The sequence below is a fragment of the Panicum hallii genome, chromosome 6 (genome assembly GCF_002211085.1).
Source record: "Panicum hallii strain FIL2 chromosome 6, PHallii_v3.1, whole genome shotgun sequence".
Taxonomy (NCBI): Eukaryota; Viridiplantae; Streptophyta; class Magnoliopsida; order Poales; family Poaceae; genus Panicum; species Panicum hallii.
The window spans coordinates 42,754,938-42,773,117 of record NC_038047.1 but is presented as its reverse complement, the minus strand read 5'-3'; the positions used below and the strand labels follow the sequence as shown (position 1 = coordinate 42,773,117).

Genomic DNA, 18,180 nt, shown 5'->3' with positions numbered 1-18,180 from the left:
CTAACCCAGCAGGCAGCATCAGGACCAGAACGCTACAAGGAGGTCATGCATGTGCGCACCGTTGGTTGCAAACGCTGCGCGCGGTACACGGCGTTGGTTGCCATCTCGAACGGTGGGTAGGAATTGAACGAGATCGATCGGGAGCTCGCTAGCTCCCTCCGATCATATCGCACGTACGTACGTATAGATGGGTGCGGGATCCACACGACCATAAGCACACATGCCTGCCGTACGTCACTACGTGCACAGTGTGTAGCTTTCAGTTCCTGCTCTGACGACCACACTGTAGACGCGCTCCACGTCCTTTCGATCCGTCTCCGACTGTGCAAATTTCGTCGCGTGAGGCCACGTCACACCAACGCTTTTTTTTTTGTCTTTTCTTCTTCTTCTTCTTCTTTTCTTGTGTGTGTGTGCGCCTGTGGTGGTGGTGGTGGTGGGGTGGGGACAAGAAGAAGAAGCAAGAGGGAAAAGGTACGTGTGTAGTGCCCTAGTACTAGATTACGTATGTGTGTGGCCAAGCCTTTGAGCAGTCAACCTAATCCATTCAGATTTTGTAAAAGAAAGCATCACGCTACCTGCAGCTTACGCGCCGCGAGCATTGGATCCCCGATCGCTCTCATCTAGTACTAGCTTGCATGGAAAGACAAATCAATGCATGAGACTAGCGTCCGGCCGCGACCATGCATCAACCCTGACAAAGACGTCGACATGATGTTTATCTGCACATGGCCCACATGCCCATCCATGGCAGCGTGTCCAATCCAATGCATATCCCGCCGCGCGCCTTGCCTAGCTTCCTTCTTCTCAACTTCTGGTCATCCCTCTTATTATCATTTTAATCAGCAGCAGCTGATAAAATAAGTAGAGCATGCTGCTGATGTGGACTATACACAAGCAAAGCATGTTCGCAAAGTGGACATAGATCCGTATTAGCCACCATCGTTATTATCCATGCATGTTACTACGAAGGTGTTTGGATAGGTGTGGCTAAACTTTAGTTCCTGTTACATCGAATGTCTGAACACCGATTAGAAGTTTTAAATATGGTTTAATTACAAAACCAATTGCATAAATGGAGACCAATTCGCGAGATGAATCCATTAAGTCTAATTAGTCCATAGTTTGATAATATTTTGCTACAGTAAACATATGCTAATGATGGATTAATTACACTTAATAGATTCGTATCGTGAATTAGTCTCCACTTATGCAATTAGGTTTATAATTGATCTATATTTAATATTTTTAATTGGAATCTAAACATCCGATGTGATCCAAACTTAAAAATTAGTCCTGAATCCAAGTAGCCTCTACGTTACGTGGCATGTGAGGGCTTTATTATAGGACACGAACAAACCAAAAGAGCCCACCATTATTGCATTGCACGCAGCCTGTGTACAATTATGCACAGGGCCTTTAATTTGCACCAAAAGAGCGCCGATCCAGATCGGGCTCTCCAATAAATAAAAGCCCATCACACACGTCGATCGGTTTTCGAAATTAAATCGTGTAGAAAATCAATTAAAAGAAACCGTAAGGAAATTAAGACAGCTAATATAGTGCAGTGGCCCTCGATAACGTACAGCTAGTAGCACGAAAAGAAAGACACCAACTGGGCTCGAGCTAGAAGTGAGTAAAGGGATTTTATTCGATACAATATGAAGCAGCTTTTTTTTTGGCGGATTAATTCAGTCTGACAGAGGCCAGCGATGCGCAGAGAAATATGGCCCGTATTTTTACTGACCACGAGCGTGCGATTTACAAGTCTGAATAAATATGAATTAATTACGAGAAATAAATGGAAAAGTGTGCGGTGTCGAGAGCAACGGCGGCGATTGAATGGCACCGCCTCAGAAAAGGTCGGCCGAGTTCTTTTTTCCTCCCTTGGAGGAAAGAAATGCTGGGTCAACAAACCAAACCCATCCAGCGGGCCCCATCATCATCAGCCTTTTTTGTTGCTGCCAACTAACTCGGCCCGCGCTGTGGGCCGGCCCCGGCCGGGTGGGGAACCGAGATCTGGCCCACCTGCGGCCCCTTGTTGAACCGATCGCGATGGTCCCTCATCCAAGCCGGTGGCAGTCCTCGCAATTCCCCCAACAATTGGAGGGCGTTCTCTATCCCCCGTTTCCTTGGGAGGAGGAAGACCAGCAGGTGAGCTATGCAGCTCATCACAGCCAAAGCATAGCGAATTAGAAATTCGAAAACCAGTGCTCGTTTATAGTAGCAAATTAGACCGGAAAAAAAGAAGGCATCTACGGGACCCCTTTCTAAGCAAGAACCATCAGTTTTCCCCGCTCCTGCGCGATCGCCCAATCACGCGCCGGGTTTTTCAAACCAAGGCCACGTAGGATGCTACGGTAGGCGGCTTGGCGTGTCCGTTTCCAAGTGGCGTTTCCGTCTACGCAAATCCTACTACTCGCAGCCGTAGTCTACGCTGCTGATCATCACAGCTACCCGATCCGTCCATCCGTCAGCTGTATCCCACGGAAATTGAAGGAAAAAATGGGTGCCGGGATAGAGAAAGATCGGCCGGAAAGGAGAGTCCTCTGTTTTCTTGTAGCTAGCACCTCTTTTCTGGGAACAAAAAAAAAGAGAGAGAGAGAGAGGAAATTCACCTATCTGATCTCCTGCCTGCACCGTCCGGACCAGGCCCCCGCTGCACGGGCGCAAGGTCACCTCAGCTCAAGCCTCTCGTGTGCTGCTGCTCGCATCGCGCTGGGGCTTCTTGCACGTTGTCAGTTGTTCTGCTTTACTGACGCCCAAGCTGCTCTACCTGCCCGACAAGCGGTGGCGGGCGCCCGCGGCAACCGACCGGCCGAGCTGTGCGGATCGACGCGGCGCGGCTACGTCCAAGCCACTCTACCGGCCTCCCTCCCCGCCGCCCCTTTTGTGCCGGCGACGACACCTCGCTCACACGATCGTTGCCTGCCTGCGTAGCATGTCTTGTGTTCCTCCCACGCGGGCGGGGGCTGGGATTGCTCGGCCGTCTCGCTACAGCCGCGGCCGGCCGGCACGCGAGGGGCGCCGCCGAGGCGGCGTGGCGACGTCCCTGCGCGCGCGCCGCGCCCCGCATGCGCGAGGGTTGGCGTTGTTCGCGCCGCGCGCTGCCCGGCTTGCACGAGAAGGTTGCGAGATCGCGTATCCACATCCACACATTGCTTCTTTTATATAAAAAAAAGAGAGAGTCTGTTGCGACAAGGTTATTTTACCTTGGGAGAAAACAACTTAAAAGGCGTGTTATAAATCACGATACAAATGGTTGGTAATTCTCCTCTGTACCCCTTTAGGTATCTCTTAAAAAATTGGTATGTTTCTATTATTTTTTTATTAGTCTGCCTCTATTAAGGCCCAACGATCAACTTCGTATCTCAATTGCTACTATGTTGTGACGTGATTTTTTTTTGGCTAAAAATGTAATAGCTTCGATCCTACGGAAAACCTTACCCGGGTTTGGCATGATTTTTTTTTCATCAGCAACAAAAAAAAATAATTACTTTTGAGGAACAATAAACAGATTTCAGGATTGTTAGGTCGACGATATTTTTGGGATTGGAATGCATTAAATCCAGGATTACTGTTGGACCGGTTCCGTTGCTTTATTTCCCATGGTGCATTACTGCAAGGCCAAAGTCGATGGGAGTAATAAAGCGGGGCCCACACAAGTCGATCAAAGCGGTTTATCTCTCGCCCTCTCTTTCCTCCCTCCCTCGCTCTCTCTAGACGGCGGACTATTTAACAGCCTCGGCGGCTTGGCGCTACCGCCTGGCTTACTTCTCCCCTCCCTCGTTTCACCTCCTCCCTCGCACCCAACGCCTGCGCTCGCCCTTGCTCCCCCACGGCGGCCAGAATTACGCGCGCCGGCCGGATGAGCTCCACGGCCGCCGCGGCCGCGGGGGACGTCCTCCCGGCGCTGGCGCCGATCAGGACCGCGGCGTCGCGGGCGCCGGCGCAGCCCGCCTGCTCCTCGGCGGCCTCGTCGTCCACGGCGCCGGCGCCGGACGCCGAGTCGGCGGCCTTGCCCGCGCCGCGGAAGGTGGAGGCGGGGGGCCAAGACCAGGCGGCGGAGCCCTCGACGCCGACGTCGGAGGCGAGCAGGCTGCGGGCGCCGGGCGCGGAGCCGGCGGCCTCGCCCGCGGCGGGAGGCCAGGGTAAGGCGGCGGCGGAGCCCACGACGCCGACGGCGGAGGGGACCAGGCTGCGGGCGCCGGCCGAGTGCCCGCCGGCGCCGCGGAAGCCCGCGTGGGCGCCGCCGCCCGCCGCCAAGCGCAAGTTCCCGTCGTCCGCGGCGCCGTCGGCGCGCCGGGCCTTCTTCCCCGTCGCGCGCGACCTCACCACCGTGTTCCGCGCCCTGCCGCCCAAGAAGCGGATCCGGGCGGGCTGACGCCCGGCCGGCCGGCATGCCGGGGACCGCCGATCCGCACCGCCGCATCTCAATTGGGCCGCCGATTACGGGCTCCACGGTGCCACGGTCGTCGATGTACCCGTGTGTCCTTGGAGTTCTTGCACGCCGTGGCTGGCTTTTCTCCTCGCCCTCCTCTTCTTCTTCCGTTCTTGGTTTGCACGGCCATGGCATGGTACAAAGCTCTCGTACAAATAATGCGTTGGTTTATTATTTTTTTCCTCTGTTTTTTTAGGGGGTTGTGTGGAGTAGAAACTGTAGAATTGGGATATTTATAGAGACGTCGAATGGGAAAGTGAAGAGTTTGTAAGAGAATTCCCAAAGATCTGTTCATTATTTATCAAAATATAGTTCAAACCTTATCAAAATTGCGAACTTTTGCCTCAAAAAGAGATCATGGGGGCTCAGCTCTGTTGCTGTGTACTTGTGTTGCTTTAGCATGGCCTCGGTTCTTGTGTCGATTGCAGGGGAAAGGTCCAGTAGCATGAACAAAAGCTCAACAAGAATTGTGGGCTTGCGGCTGACGGTACTAGACGGGAGAAGCCATTCTGCTGTTCTGGTTCTGCACAGGACGAGGCAAGCAAGGATCTTTCCGGTTCTAACTGAATTCGATCTGTTTCCTGACCCAGATGTGCAGAGGCGCATTGTGTTGTTCTGCCTGGTGGCGACCGGATCTTCAGAATTAGTTTGTTGGTTGAGCTTGTTGCGGATGGGTCCATGGATCATGGATGGAGACATGGAGTGAGGTGGAAGGAAGGCGAAGAAACGTGGGCAGGGCTGTGGATGTACTTTTTCTGCTCTTTTGTCCCGGCACCGGTGAGAAGAGAAGATAAACAGGCTGCTGCAGAGGAGAGAATCTTCCATTCATGAGAGCAGCATGCGTGCCTTGCCAATGGTGGCCAACGGCATGTTGCATTTTCCCTCTCACGTTTCACCTCCCTGGCTCCTGGCCAGGCCAGGTCCTTATTTATCTCTGTAAATTTCCTGTGCTGCCTACATGCCCGCCTGCCTGGTGATCATGGCACATTCCTCCTCCTGCTTGCAGGCACGGTAAAAAAAGAAAGAGGAAGATGTCCCAAGTTGCAATTTTGTAACAGGTGTTTGCTCTTCAGGTCACTGCACAATGGCAGGCAGGGATGAGATGAGGAGAAGACAAGAAGCCTCTTGTCTCCCCGGAGGAACAGCTCTCGCGGCCGCCACATGCGGCCATGTGGAGGCGACTGGGTGGATCCATGGTGATTGGTGATTTGGTTGGAGGGAGGTTGGGTTGGTTGGAGTGGAAGCTGGGAGCTGTGCGTGCATGCTGGGTGAGGGTGACCGGTTCGCTCTCCCTTGTCAAGTGGGGGAGGGAGAGGAACAAGGCGAAGGAGCTGCAGAAACTTTCTTTCTTTCTCTTCCTCCCCTCGCTTCACATGGGCTGCTGCGTCTACAGTTTGAGGAGGATGACCCCTGCTCTTGGCCTCAGGAATAGGTCTCGGGCGGCCCCTAGTTGTTTTAGGAAAGCCATCATGGCAGGGAGAAGAGGAAGAGAGCATCTTGTTGCCTTCGATGCAGAGCCGAGCGGTCGGTGGCGGTGGCGGTGCGGCGCTGTTGTGTTGTGGCCAAGGGTGAGATGGGCTCATGGGCAGGGGTGTGGTGCCGTGGTGGCTAGATTCCTGTAGGGGCAGCGGGCATGTGCAGGGGGATGGAGGTGGTTGCGCGACGGAGGACACGCGTAGCGGCGGTGAGAAGAGCTTGGCGAAAAAGGGGACGGCCATGGACGCCGCCTGGCTCGTGCAATCATGAGACTCTAGCACACATTCCGCTGAATTCTTGAGGCGCTAAATTTGGCCGGGTGACGCGCAGTATCGGCAGGGCAAAGTGCCAAAGTGAAGAAGGCTGAGCCCTGCATTTTTCCTACGCGTCTCGCACCGAAAAAAAAAAGAATATATTTTTTAATCTAAACGCACTCGCCATTCGGTTTCCTTTTAGTAGAGGCACTTGGTTTTCTTGCACTCCCTTTCGGTTGGCAAAAGCGTTGCCAAATCAGCATTGAGATGCTGCAACGTGCAAGAGCTGAAAAAATAGCAGAGACGGCGATCCGGGGCGAAGGTGAACTGAGGCCGCCGGGTCCACACCGAGATTCAAGAGTAGGTGAGCAGAACATGAGAAGAGAAGAGAAATCCTCCTTCTCAAAGTATTAAGATAAAATAAAATAATAAAACAACCGTACCTTTTTCACCAACCTTCCCTAACAACCTGCCCTACTAACCTCCTATGAGTAGTATTAACGAACCAGCAGCAGAGCGGGTATGTCCGGGACGATTCGTTTGGCTGAGGCTATCTCCAGCAATATCTCCTAAATCTCATCCTCTATATCCATCCTCCATATCAACTTCATTCTCTATACCAAATTTAACTCCAACAACATCCTCTATTTCCATCTTCTATACCCCACAATCTCAATTTTTTATCCTTTCATCCAACTACCCTTTCCCCACCCGCAACCGCCCGCGCCCCTCCGCTCCGCCGTCCGCACCCCGCAGCCCGCCCTGCCCCTCCGCCCGCGCCCTGCCCCGCCGCCCGCCCGCGCCCCTCCGCTCCGCCGCCCGCGCCGCCCCCGCCTCCCGCGCCCGCCGCGCGCCGCCCCCGCCTCCCGCTCCGCCGCCCGCGCCCGCCTCCCGCTCCGCCTACCGCTCCGCCTCCCGCGCCCGCCCCCGCCTCCCGCTCCGCCTCCCGCCTCCCGCCTCCCGCTCCGCCGCCCGCGCCCGCCCCCGCCTCCCGCCTCCCTCCTCCCTCCTCCCTCCTCCGCGGCCGCCCCCTCTCCTCCCTCCTCCGCGGCCGCCCCTCCTCCCGCTCCGCCGCCCGCGCCCGCCCCCGCCTCCCGCCTCCCTCCTCCCTCCTCCGCGGCCGCCCCCTCTCCTCCCTCCTCCGCGGCCGCCCCCTCCTCCCGCTCCGCCTCCCGCGCCCGCCCCCGCCTCCCGCTCCGCCTCCCGCGCCCGCGCCCGCCCCCGCCTCCCGCTCCGCCTCCCGCGCCCGCCCCCGCCTCCCGCGCCCGCCGCGCGCCGCCCCCGCCTCCCGCTCCGCCGCCCGCGCCCGCCTCCCGCTCCGCCTCCCGCTCCGCCTCCCGCGCCCGCCCCCGCCTCCCGCTCCGCCTCCCGCCTCCCGCCTCCCGCTCCGCCGCCCGCGCCCGCCCCCGCCTCCCGCCTCCCTCCTCCCTCCTCCCTCCTCCGCGGCCGCCCCCTCTCCTCCCTCCTCCGCGGCCGCCCCCTCCTCCCGCTCCGCCTCCCGCGCCCGCCCCCGCCTCCCGCTCCGCCTCCCGCGCCCGCGCCCGCCCCCGCCTCCCGCTCCGCCTCCCGCGCCCGCCCCCGCCTCCCGCCTCCCTCCTCCCTCCTCCCGCGCCGTCCTCCCTCCTCCCTCCTCCGCGGCCGCCCCCTCCTCCGCGCCCCTGCCCCGCCGCGCGCCGCCCCCTCCTCCGCGGCCGCCCCCTCCTCCGTGCCCCTGCCCCGCCGCGCGCCGCCCCCTCCTCCGCGCCCGCCGCCTCCCCTGGCCGGCAGTTTCCTCCGCGCGCGCGCGCGCGGAAGGGGCGACAGGGATGGAGGAGGCCGGTTCCCCCTTCATCTGTGCGGGACGCACTCGTCCTCCTCCATTTTACCGGACCCGATGGAGGATAGCGATGGAGCTGTGCAGCGGCACAGTAAGCTCTATATTTGGAGAACAGAACGTTTTAGGGGCGCCCGCTGGAGATAGCCTGATTGGCTCGGCCTCTCCACTGGCCACCGTGAAAAAGGAGGCGATCAGTGTCAGGGCGCCCAAGTCAACCCGGGCAACCTCGGATCCTTTGGTCCCGAGATAATGCCGCATTGGCCTTTTACCCCCGCGCACGGACGCGCAACGTTACCGCGGCAGCAGCAGTAAAAAGTTCTAACGGTTCCATCCGCTCGTTGGTCTTGATCAGGCAGGCACAACCGCACAGGACAGCACGACATCAGGCAGTAAAAACGACAAGGCCACAGTAATTCCGGCGACGAAATTTTTCCCACCAGACTACGATGCTTCGGCGGCGTCCTTGGCTTCGGCTGCTCTCGCCGTCGCCGCTGTCGCGTCGCGTCCCGCACATTCTCTACGCGTGCGCCGTGCTGCCGTCTGGCAGGGGCTATCTGATCTCCCCCCTGCTGCCTGCTGCGGCGCTCGTTGGCATGGCGCCCGGGGCCTCTCGTTTAGATTGCAAATTTTTTGCAACATAAAACTGCAGCGCTTTCGTTTATATTTGACAAATTTTATGTAATCATGAACTAACTAGGCTAAAAAGATTCGTCTCGTGATGTACAATTAAACTGTGCAATTAGTTATTTTTTTATATACATTTACTGCTTCATGTATGTATTCTAAAATTGATGTGATGGAGAAAATATAAAAAGTTGGAATTTGGAGGGGAGCTAAACAAACTAACACCCGGGTCCGTCCGTCCACCCCTGACAGGGCAGCGGCGCAGCGCACGTTACTAGCTCGCCGTAGCCGGACCTGTCGGCGTCGGCCCCGGCGATCGATCGCCCCAGGCGTAAAGACAGCGGCGTGGCGTGTCGCCATGCCAGAACGCCAGAGTACTTGACTGTTACTACGCCAATAACTGCCTCATCAACCGCTCTAACCGGCCAGGTCAGCAGCAGGTGGAGCACCTGTGCAAAGTTACAATAAAGAACCCGGCCAGAAAAAAAAAGGTTCGGTGCGCTGCATTTTGCATTTGCGTTTGCATTGCTTGCACGTCACCACCACCGACATACTTTAGCATTATACACGTATATACTAAAGTGGTGTGCATAGCACACTTGTATGCTAGTATGTTGCTTATGGATCTGAATTTGCACTTGTAGGTAGATCCGGCCATCTGTTTATTCCCTGCCTTGGCTTGCACATGTTGGAGCCACATCTTTTTTTTTGGATCTGGCTTTACAGTCCACGCACCTGAGGATTAACCAGCTGCCACTAATTCTTTCTACTTGTAGTTTCTTTTGGAGTAAAGAATAGCAGTAACCTAATCTAATCAATCTGGGATCTGTGGGTGTACGAGAGAGAGAGAGAGAGCAGCTGAGAGCTGAGGTTTTCTGTGGGTACATACCTTTCACCTTTATCCTTGCTTTGCATCAACAAAGAGATCAGCACCACCATCCAGATGATCCCTTCCCCAATAAAAAATCTCAGCAAATAAGAAAAAAAACTCAGGCTGACACTGTAGATCCAGTTGTGGCCACTTTACCCAACCACTACCAGCCACCCCCGATCTCCCTTCCAACCAGCTTCCCTCGCAAGACGGCCGGGCATGGACATGGCTGGTGCCTGGACAAGGTATCTTTGCACGTTGCCCCCCTAAATGCGTCCGGCAAAGGTATGTAGCGAGAGGTACGGAGCCATCTGTGCGACGTAGCATGCATGCTACTGGCAAGATCTTGTGTTTCTGTACACGCGACGAGCGTCCATTCCTCCTCGCGCCGGCCGGGAATCCTATGGCCATTTTCATTGCAGGAAGATGCATACGCCGTGAAATACTGGAAGGACAACATGAATTGCTTGCTTAAGTGTACTAGAAGTACTGGCAACAATTTTATGAATTCGTCGCGCCGAGGCGAATGCGGTGTGCGTGCGTGTTTGTGTGCGCACAGAATTTCACGGGAAAATTCATTTATTGGTGAGTGAGTACCAAGTGTTTTCTTTTCTTTTGAGCAAAGTGGTATATGGTGGAATGTGGTTACTGCATGTTAGTGCTTTTTCTTTTTTACGTTCTATATTCGTGCTGGATGCAAAGTGGCAACAGAACAGAGATCCAGATGAGGGAGGGAGATCAGACGGCCATCGGATCCTGCATCTGGCTTTGTCAGGGCGCAACGAGCTGACATGAGTAGATGGATGAGATCCCCATCAGGATCAGGGGCGAGTTGCCCCGCATATGGACGGATCATCATGCATGGCACACACCAAAGTGTGGTGTGGCTGTGTCAGATCTAGAAGGAAAGGAACAGGCACCCGGGGGCTCTCTCTGTAACAGCAGCAGCTTGGCCGCCGCTGCTCAAAGGGACCCACCCACCCCTGGGTTCATAGCTGCATTTCTTTAGGATAGAAAAACAAAACACAACGGGGAGGGAGAGAGGGAGGGAGGGAGAGGGAGAGGGGGAGAGGGGGAGAGAGAGAGAGAGAGCGCATCACTATTCTAGTACTGTGGTGGGTACTCGGTACTCTTTTCTTTCATGAAGGCTGACCGACTGTGATGGTGCTTTTGAGCCCTGCAGGAGGACAGTTTGGTTGGAAAGTGCGGCTGTCACATCACTCTACTAGCCTGTAGTACTAGTAGCAAAAGCACAATGCATACTGCTCCATTGTTACTTGAATTACCCCTGCTTATTACCAATGCATTATAACAAAAAAAAGAAAGATGGAAGACCGGGAGAAAGACGATTACTATTTTTGTAAAAGAAATGTGTTTTACACCCCAAAAGGCCAAAGCACCAGCCTCTACCGCGTCGTCCTTCAGGCATGCTTTCAGCAAACGCTTTCCTTTCCTCACATCTTGCAACTGAAGCAACGCTGATGAGGGCCAGTGGGTGGCTGGCGTGGCCCCAGTTAGTCTGGCTCAGGCGGGCAGACAGGCAGGTGAGAGTGGCACAAGTCCAAATCTTGATTCTCAAGCAAAGGCCATGTTCCCTCTGCCCTCGCCATCCCCATCTCTTTTTAGCCTTTTGACCACCCCAAGCCTTTGGATGGATAGGCTGGGGCACACAGAACACTGCTGCATGGGATCCAATGCCATCAGGTCAGGTCACTCCCTTCTAGGATGATCTCCCTCACTCTTTATCTCTCTCTGTAGTGAGTGCGTGCCGCCCAGCCGGTGCTGAAGTGAGGCGAAAGAAGCTGAGCCAAAAGCCTGCAGCTGGAAAGGCACACGGCTAGGTGATGCTTCTCCTCCGATCCATCCGGCCAATCCATCCCCCACCACCCGGTGTTTGATGTTGTTTCTGTCCCTCCAAAGCTGGGGTGCGTATGCTCCGGCATCATCATCATCACGTGGAGCAGAGCAGAGGAGGCAAATCCCCGTCCATCCATGTCCATCTCCGCTGATGGGAAAACAAGAATGAGAGAGAGAGAGAGAGATGGCATTGGATGCTAAAACAAAAGGGAGGTTAATTGCGTCGGTTGATCTGGTTGGTACTAGAGCTGCATGCAGAGCAATGTCGCTGCTGCAGGCTTACAGGTTTACCACAACGGGGAGAGCAGAGTGCGTGCTAATCGGCGCTGCGGCTGCGCGTGTTCATCTTCACCCACGGTCGAGGCCGAAACGGTAGGAGGTGGATCGGTGGGAGCAGTACAGCAGAGGAGAGTAGGCGCGTGTTACGGGGATCCCTGTTCGATATAATGTTACGGCGGCGAGAAAGGATTACGGGCCGGCCGTTATTGCGTATCTCACCCCCCACGGCGATCCGAATTCGATCGTTCGTGGGAGGCCAGAGTAGTTACGGCGTCCGGGGATCACTGATCTGCAGTGCTTTCTTTCTTAGGGTGGATCCACCGACAGTAGAAGACAATCTGCACGGCACGGGTTCTGACCTTCTCTGGCACTGCCGTCGGAACAAGCTTCGCAAACCCACCTGATCGGATCCTCTCCCTGCAGCCGCCAGCAAAACAAAACGTCTGCACGAACCGGCACGGCAGAGGGCAGACGAACCCAACCCATAGGGCCACCGGCTGGCTGACCCTCGCGTCACGACGGCGGCACGAGTTGGCGCCAACGTAGACGCACGGCTCGGCGCCCGTCGTCTTCCTCCGCCGCGTCGACGGACGGATCGATCGGCGCCGTCGGATACATCTCCGTCCCTCGCCGTCGTCACGGGCCGTTGGACGACGCACGGGCGTGTCGCCTGCTCTGGGCTTTGACGCTGCCCGCGCGCGGAGGCCTCGGCGACCGGTGATTATTCCCGTGCCTGTCCGCGACCGCGGCGTGCCGCCCATGCCCAAAAGACGAATCATCGTGCCACTCGATTTCTCTACGATGTAAAAAGTTCGTTAGGGTATAGGTATACCGGCCTGCTAGACTTTTGAGCGTTCCTGAGAGCCTCTGCTCCTAACATGATCCGGAAAATCACAGGTCAACGAGCTGATGAGGACTGCAGAGCCGGAGCGAGTCGGCGTCAAGTGCAGCTGTGCTGTGATCATTCCAGGTGAAGCAGCCAAGACAGCCGGACCAAACCTGCAGACTTCAGAAGCTAGAGACACACAGCCAGAGGAAAATATAATCACGCAGGCGCAGTTCATGCGGTTTAGTCAGCTACTAGAAAATTGGACGTGACACAAACCTGCCCAATTTCCATTTTTCAATGCACGGCTGCACGAGTGCCCCCCGCTGGAAGTTCGACGTGACGCACGGGACCTGGCCACTTTTCTATGCGCGAGTTTCGCCGCTCGACGCCCCACGGACCTGGCCAAATTTTCTACGAGCGAGTGCGAGCCCGCCGCACCGTTCAAATCAGCATTCGGATTTGAATCTGAAACGAATCAAGGCAAGCAGTGCAGCCGTGAGCCGCCACAAATGCAAACCGACTGGATGAAACCAGCAGGCAGAGCGGCAGGCCGCTGTGGCCGACGGTAGGTGAAATGCCGACACACCTCATGGTACAAAAGAAAGTCTCAAGATTCAGGCTTGATACGACAGGACCAAGGTCGTTGCTTGCTTGTGTGTAAAGGTGTCAGCAGGATCTTGATCGGTGGTGACAGGAGACATGCTTCATCTCTAGGATTCCGATGGCATGTTGCATTTGTCACTGGCACACCAAACGTGGGAGTGCCGTCAGGACGGAGTCGAGGCGTCAGCAGGCAGCTAGCAGCGTTGCAAGCACCTACCTGTGCCGGCGGCACCATAACCAAACAGCTCACTGCAACGACCAGTGAAACAGAGATTACTGGATGATGAAGATTGAAATAGACGAGCAAAAACACAAGCTAATTCATGCGGCCATCCACAAAAACCTTCGTTCTATGTTCTACTAGTGCAGCCGCAGTATCAGTGTTACACTTCTTAATCACTCAGAGCATCAACCAGCTTCTGCATCCGAGGATCGAAATAGCGGGCTTTAGCGGTGCTAAAACTAAAAGAACCCGACGCCTTCTCCGCGGAAATGCGCCTTTCCCGATCCTCGATCCGCGTTCTGATGTCGTCGACGAGCGAGAGCGACAGCGTCAGGTACACCCGCGTCAGCAGCACCTTCCTGAAGTTCTCCTCCTCCATGAAGAAGTCGAGGCACCTGATCTTCAGCTCCGGGCAGCCGTACGCCTCGGCGCAGCTCAGGATCGCCGCCACGTTGTCCACCGACACGGCGTCGCGCAGTGCAGGAGGTCGCCCGACGGCGAGCACCCGTCGAGGTCCTCCGGCAGCGCGTCCGTGTACATGAACCGCGGCATGGCCCCGAACGTCTCCGGCTCGATGTCGCGCAGCGTGATGGTGGGCAGCGTGGCTCCGCCATGGGGCCGAGGAGCTCCGCCCTGAGCACGGGCGAGCGCGCCGCGAGCACGGCGCGGTGCGCGCGGAAGGTCTCGCCGCCGACGCAGAACGCCACGTCGCACGGCGCCGCCGGGGCGGGCGTGGAGCCGCCGCGCAGGACGATGACCCCGCACACGAACGTCGCGCGGCCGTCGCCCGCCAGGTGGTCCGGCGAGCCCAGGTGGTCCGGTGCACGAAGTGGCTCCACCCCCACGCGGTGAAGCCCGCGGGCGGGTACGCGTGCACGCACCGGTTCTGGTGCACGCGTGCACAGCTAGCGGCGCAGCAGGAAGGCGTCGAAGGCCGCCGTCACGTTCGTGGCGTGGGTGACGAGCTCCAGGTAGAGAGGGACAGGTACTCGCCGTTGCTGTCCATGTCAGTGCCGTGCCCTCGCTGGTAGCATTTTATTCGCCAGACGTGGTCGCCGGCGGAGAAGTTGCCGGAGTAGACGGCGTCGCCGATTGCGAGGTCCTTGGGTTTCGAGTAGTCGAGCTTGAACTCGACAAATCCAGAATCCAACATCTTGGAAAATTTGGTGTACACAACATTACCGAATTTCTTGGGAGATATACTAGTAGGATCGATTTCCTCGTTTTTGTTTTGGATTTGGACTCCGTCCATGCATGTAAAAGAACTCGACGCGTTTACTTAATTTTTTTGAGAGGAAAAGGAAGGGTTTACCAGAGACTGGAGTTTGGGTTTGGATTGGGCTGGGGCTTTCGGCCTTCTTCACGAGTGAATGTGTGTTGGGCCGCAAAATGTTGCTATGGACTTTCATTGACTGGTGGTTTGAGGCACGTCAAGAACATTTTCAAATTTCAAGTGCTTTTAGTCGCGGCTAGAGCCTCACATAAGCAAAGAAATAGTACATTGCCGGACAGAACTATCACGTCAAATAACGCCGCTAAAATGCATAGCGGCCAGTAGCTCTTAGCACCGCGATTGCCAATCTCCAGCGCTTGCCGTGGGGAAAAGCAAGGAGGCTGTGCTCAGCGCGGATGGAGAGGAAAAAAACGGCTTGCTATGGGAGAGGCAGGGAGGCGGAGCGGTGGACAAGCCGACGAGCTCGAACCGGCGCGCAAAGTACCGAGCTAGCGCACAACAGTCGACGGCCGCTGGCCGAACCTGAAGATTTGTGGCCGTGGGCATGTTCAGCGCAATGAATCGAAGGAGAAGGGAGCCTGTGTAGCATAGCAAGGAGGAATTGCGGGGGGGCAATGAGGTCAGGGCAAGAGTTCAGATGCAGTTTTGTCACGAGTCTTAAGGCTGTTAGAGGGAGAAGAAAGGGGATCGAGAGAGGAGTGTGTACGCGTGAGAGAGGGCTGCTGCAGCCCAGGCCGATGTTTGTGTGCGTGCGTGTGTTAGTGGGTTGCGGGCCAGAGTTCCGAGATAAATATAGGCCGGTGGTGGTTAGACTAGCCATGTTTTAGACTAGGGTTTAAATAGCCACTTAGAGGTGTTTGGTTCTCTGAGGGTTTATTTTAAGCCCCGTCATATCGGATGTTTGGATGTATTAAATATAGATTAATAATAAAATAAATTTCATAACCCCTAAGTTTATTCACGAGATGAATCTATTACACTTTATTAGTCTGTGATTAGCCCATGTGATGCTATAGTAAAAATGTGCTAATCATGAATTAATTAGGCTTAATAGATTCATCTCGTGAATAAGTGCTAGACCTATGCAATTAGTTTTATAATTAGCTTATATTTAGTCTTTTATATTAGTATTGAAACATTTGATTTGATAAGGTTTAAAATAAATCTCAACAAATCAAACACCCCGTTAGTGAATGAAATGGAGATATGATTAAAGTAGTGAATTACTTTTTTTTTTAAGAAAACGCTAAATGGCTTAGCGCCGCTAAAGCAGCTGCTATAGCTTTCATAGCATTTTGGCAAGATCTCCACTAAATGCGATAGCGTGCGATTTTGTACCTTACTCTCAATGTACGTTTTTGTGAGGATATGTGATGCTCAACCATTCGTAAAAGGCGGTTCAACTTTTCTTTTTCTAATAAGTGAAAGGTGTGTTCCTCTTTTGAATACTATCAGTCTTCCTCAAAGAAAAAAAAGAAAAATTGAATACTCTTGGATTGAGCTTGCCCATGAGCTTCATCTTGTCCAGCTGGTACCTGTCAGCTGCCGCGAGCTGATCCTGGAACAGCTCGATGGGGGAGGAAGAGCTCTCGATCTCTTCGTCTCCCGGCAACGCGTCGATCGGTGTACGCAAACCGCAGCAGGATCTGGAACGTCGCGGGCTTGACGTTGTGCATCGTGATGCGGCGCGACTTGGCATCCGACATGGATGCCATGAGCTGCGCCTTGAAGACCGGCGAGCGGGCGGCGAGCACCGCCCGGTGCGCGCGGAACGGCGCCGTCCAGGAGGCGGCCGAGGTGGCAGCCCATGTCGGAGGATGGCACGGCTATAGCTGGGCGGTCGCGCTGGACGATGACGCCACACATGAACGTGACCCGGCCGTCCAAATTGCATTACAATGCTGGTGCAAGGTTACAATCTGAAATTCTTTTGCTACCCTCTTCCTTGTTTCCTACCTACACGACTAGACCAGGGGGTAATGGTTCAGATGCACCAGTGATTAATTCTAGAGAAGCTAATGATTTTTCTGCAGCAAATGAGAATGTACAGCATGCAGCACTTGGCGTAGAAGGAGCTGGCGTGGCTCCTGAGGATGATACGCCGTCCAGCGGCAGCAGACTGCCATCAGGATCGGGGCCGGATCGCTCTGAGTCAGGTGTTTCTGCCCATCCCACCTCCAACGACTCCGCGCCGGACACACGGCGCGCCGGCCCGCCCGCTCCTTCACCGCACCGCTCGGCGCCCGACACATCAGCGACGGCGCGCCCCGGCGCCTGGCATCTTGTTCCGTCACAGAAAGGGAGAAATATAATTTATTGTAAGTGGGTGTATAAAATTAAAAGAAAGCAAGATGAGAGTCTAAAGCTAGACTTGTTGCAAAAGATTTAAACAATATTTTGGCATTGACTATGAAGATACTTTTAGCCTGGCTGTAAAATGAGCCACTATCAGGGTTATTCTATCCATTGCAGTCTAGAGAATGGTGTCTCCGTTAATTAGATGTCCACAATGCTTTTTTTTTATGGATATTTAGAAGAAGTGTTCATGCGTCATCCGCATGGATACGAGGACAAGTCAATGCCCAACTATGTGTGTAAGTTAGATAAGGTATTATATGGTTTCAAACAGGCTCCACGTGCATGGTTCTCTTGGTTAAGTGCAAAGTTGTTGAGTTTGGATTTTAAAGCTTCAAAGGCAGATACTTCTTTGTTCTATTTCAACAAGGATGATGTTTCTATGTTTATTCTTGTTTATGTTGATGATATAATAGTTGTCAGTTCAACTCAAGGTGCTGCAACAGCTCTGTTGAAAGGATTCAATAAAAAATTTGCACTCATGGATCTAGGAGAGTTACACTACTTTCTTGGTATAGAGGTAAACAAAATGCTTGATGGAATAATCTTGACGCAGGATAAATATGTTTCTGATTTGCTGAAAAAGGTGGGCATGTCAATAATCTTGACACAGGACAAATGTGTTTCTGATTTGCTGAAAAAGATGGGCATGTCGGACTGCAAACCTGTAAGTACACCCTTATCGGTTATCGGGTAGTGAGAAACTTTCAGCTTTTGAAGGCAGACCTCTTGGTGCAAGTGATGCAATATAATATCGTAGTATTGTTGGAGCTCTTCAATATTTGACTCTCACCAGACCAGATATCTCTTTGTTTGTCAATTTTTGCATGCCTCTCTTGGAACATTGGATGGGTGTGAAAAGGATCTTAAGGTATCTAAAGTTATGCATTAAGATTGGATTGAAGATTAGTAAGTTAAACTCTCTTCTTGTCAGCGCCTTCTCCCATGCAGATTGGGCGGGATGTCAAACTCGCCGTTGTGCTCGTTTTCCCCACGCGGACATATAATCTTCCCCAGAGGTGCCCCCCGGCAGAGAAGCTCTCGGAGCTGACGCGTTGCCCGATGGCGAGGTTCTTCGTCTCCGAATCGTTAAGCTTGAACTCGAGAAAACCAGAGCCCAACATCTTCGTCAGCTTGCTCCGTCGCACGTGATGTGGCCCATTATTCGTCGGGCCGGGGGCGAGCAGCCCAGAAAAGCGCGGCCGCGACATGTGGCCCATCACCAGGTACAGGCCCGCAGCAGGCAGCAAGAGCACGGCATTTTCATTTTTCCTTGCTCCACTTTCAGGTATGTTTCGATGCGTGAGGACTGAGGACAAAT

General features: G+C 54.6%; 2 protein-coding genes across 2 annotated transcripts; one reads left to right on the top strand and one right to left on the bottom strand.

The window, feature by feature from the left end:
* Positions 1-3,759: 3,759 nt before the first annotated feature.
* Positions 3,760-4,774, top strand: LOC112897166 (predicted GPI-anchored protein 58). Its single transcript, XM_025965389.1, has one exon. The coding sequence runs from the start codon at positions 3,866-3,868 to the stop codon at positions 4,379-4,381; it is 516 nt and encodes a 171-aa protein (XP_025821174.1). The 5' UTR covers positions 3,760-3,865; the 3' UTR covers positions 4,382-4,774.
* Positions 4,775-13,439: 8,665 nt separating this feature from the next.
* On the bottom strand, positions 13,440-14,423 carry LOC112898358 (BTB/POZ and MATH domain-containing protein 3-like). The gene is made up of 3 exons (XM_025966689.1): positions 14,264-14,423; positions 13,833-14,156; positions 13,440-13,786 (listed from the first exon to the last, which is right to left on the bottom strand). Exons 1-3 carry the CDS (start codon positions 14,421-14,423, stop codon positions 13,440-13,442), a joined length of 831 nt encoding a protein of 276 aa, XP_025822474.1.
* Positions 14,424-18,180: the final 3,757 nt, after the last annotated feature.

What these genes read in the sequence shown, in the direction of transcription:
- LOC112897166 (XM_025965389.1), top strand. Translation starts at nt 3,866, where the DNA reads ATGAGCTCCACGGCCGCCGCGGCCGCGGGGGACGTCCTCCCGGCGCTG.
- LOC112898358 (XM_025966689.1), bottom strand. Translation starts at nt 14,423, where the DNA reads ATGTTGGATTCTGGATTTGTCGAGTTCAAGCTCGACTACTCGAAACCC. An exon ending in CACTGACATGGACAGCAACG is followed by an intron (nt 14,157 to 14,263) that starts GCGAGTACCTGT and finishes CGCGTGCACCAG; the next exon opens with AACCGGTGCGTGCACGCGTA. An exon ending in CGCGACATCGAGCCGGAGAC is followed by an intron (nt 13,787 to 13,832) that starts GTTCGGGGCCAT and finishes GCGCTGCCGGAG; the next exon opens with GACCTCGACGGGTGCTCGCC.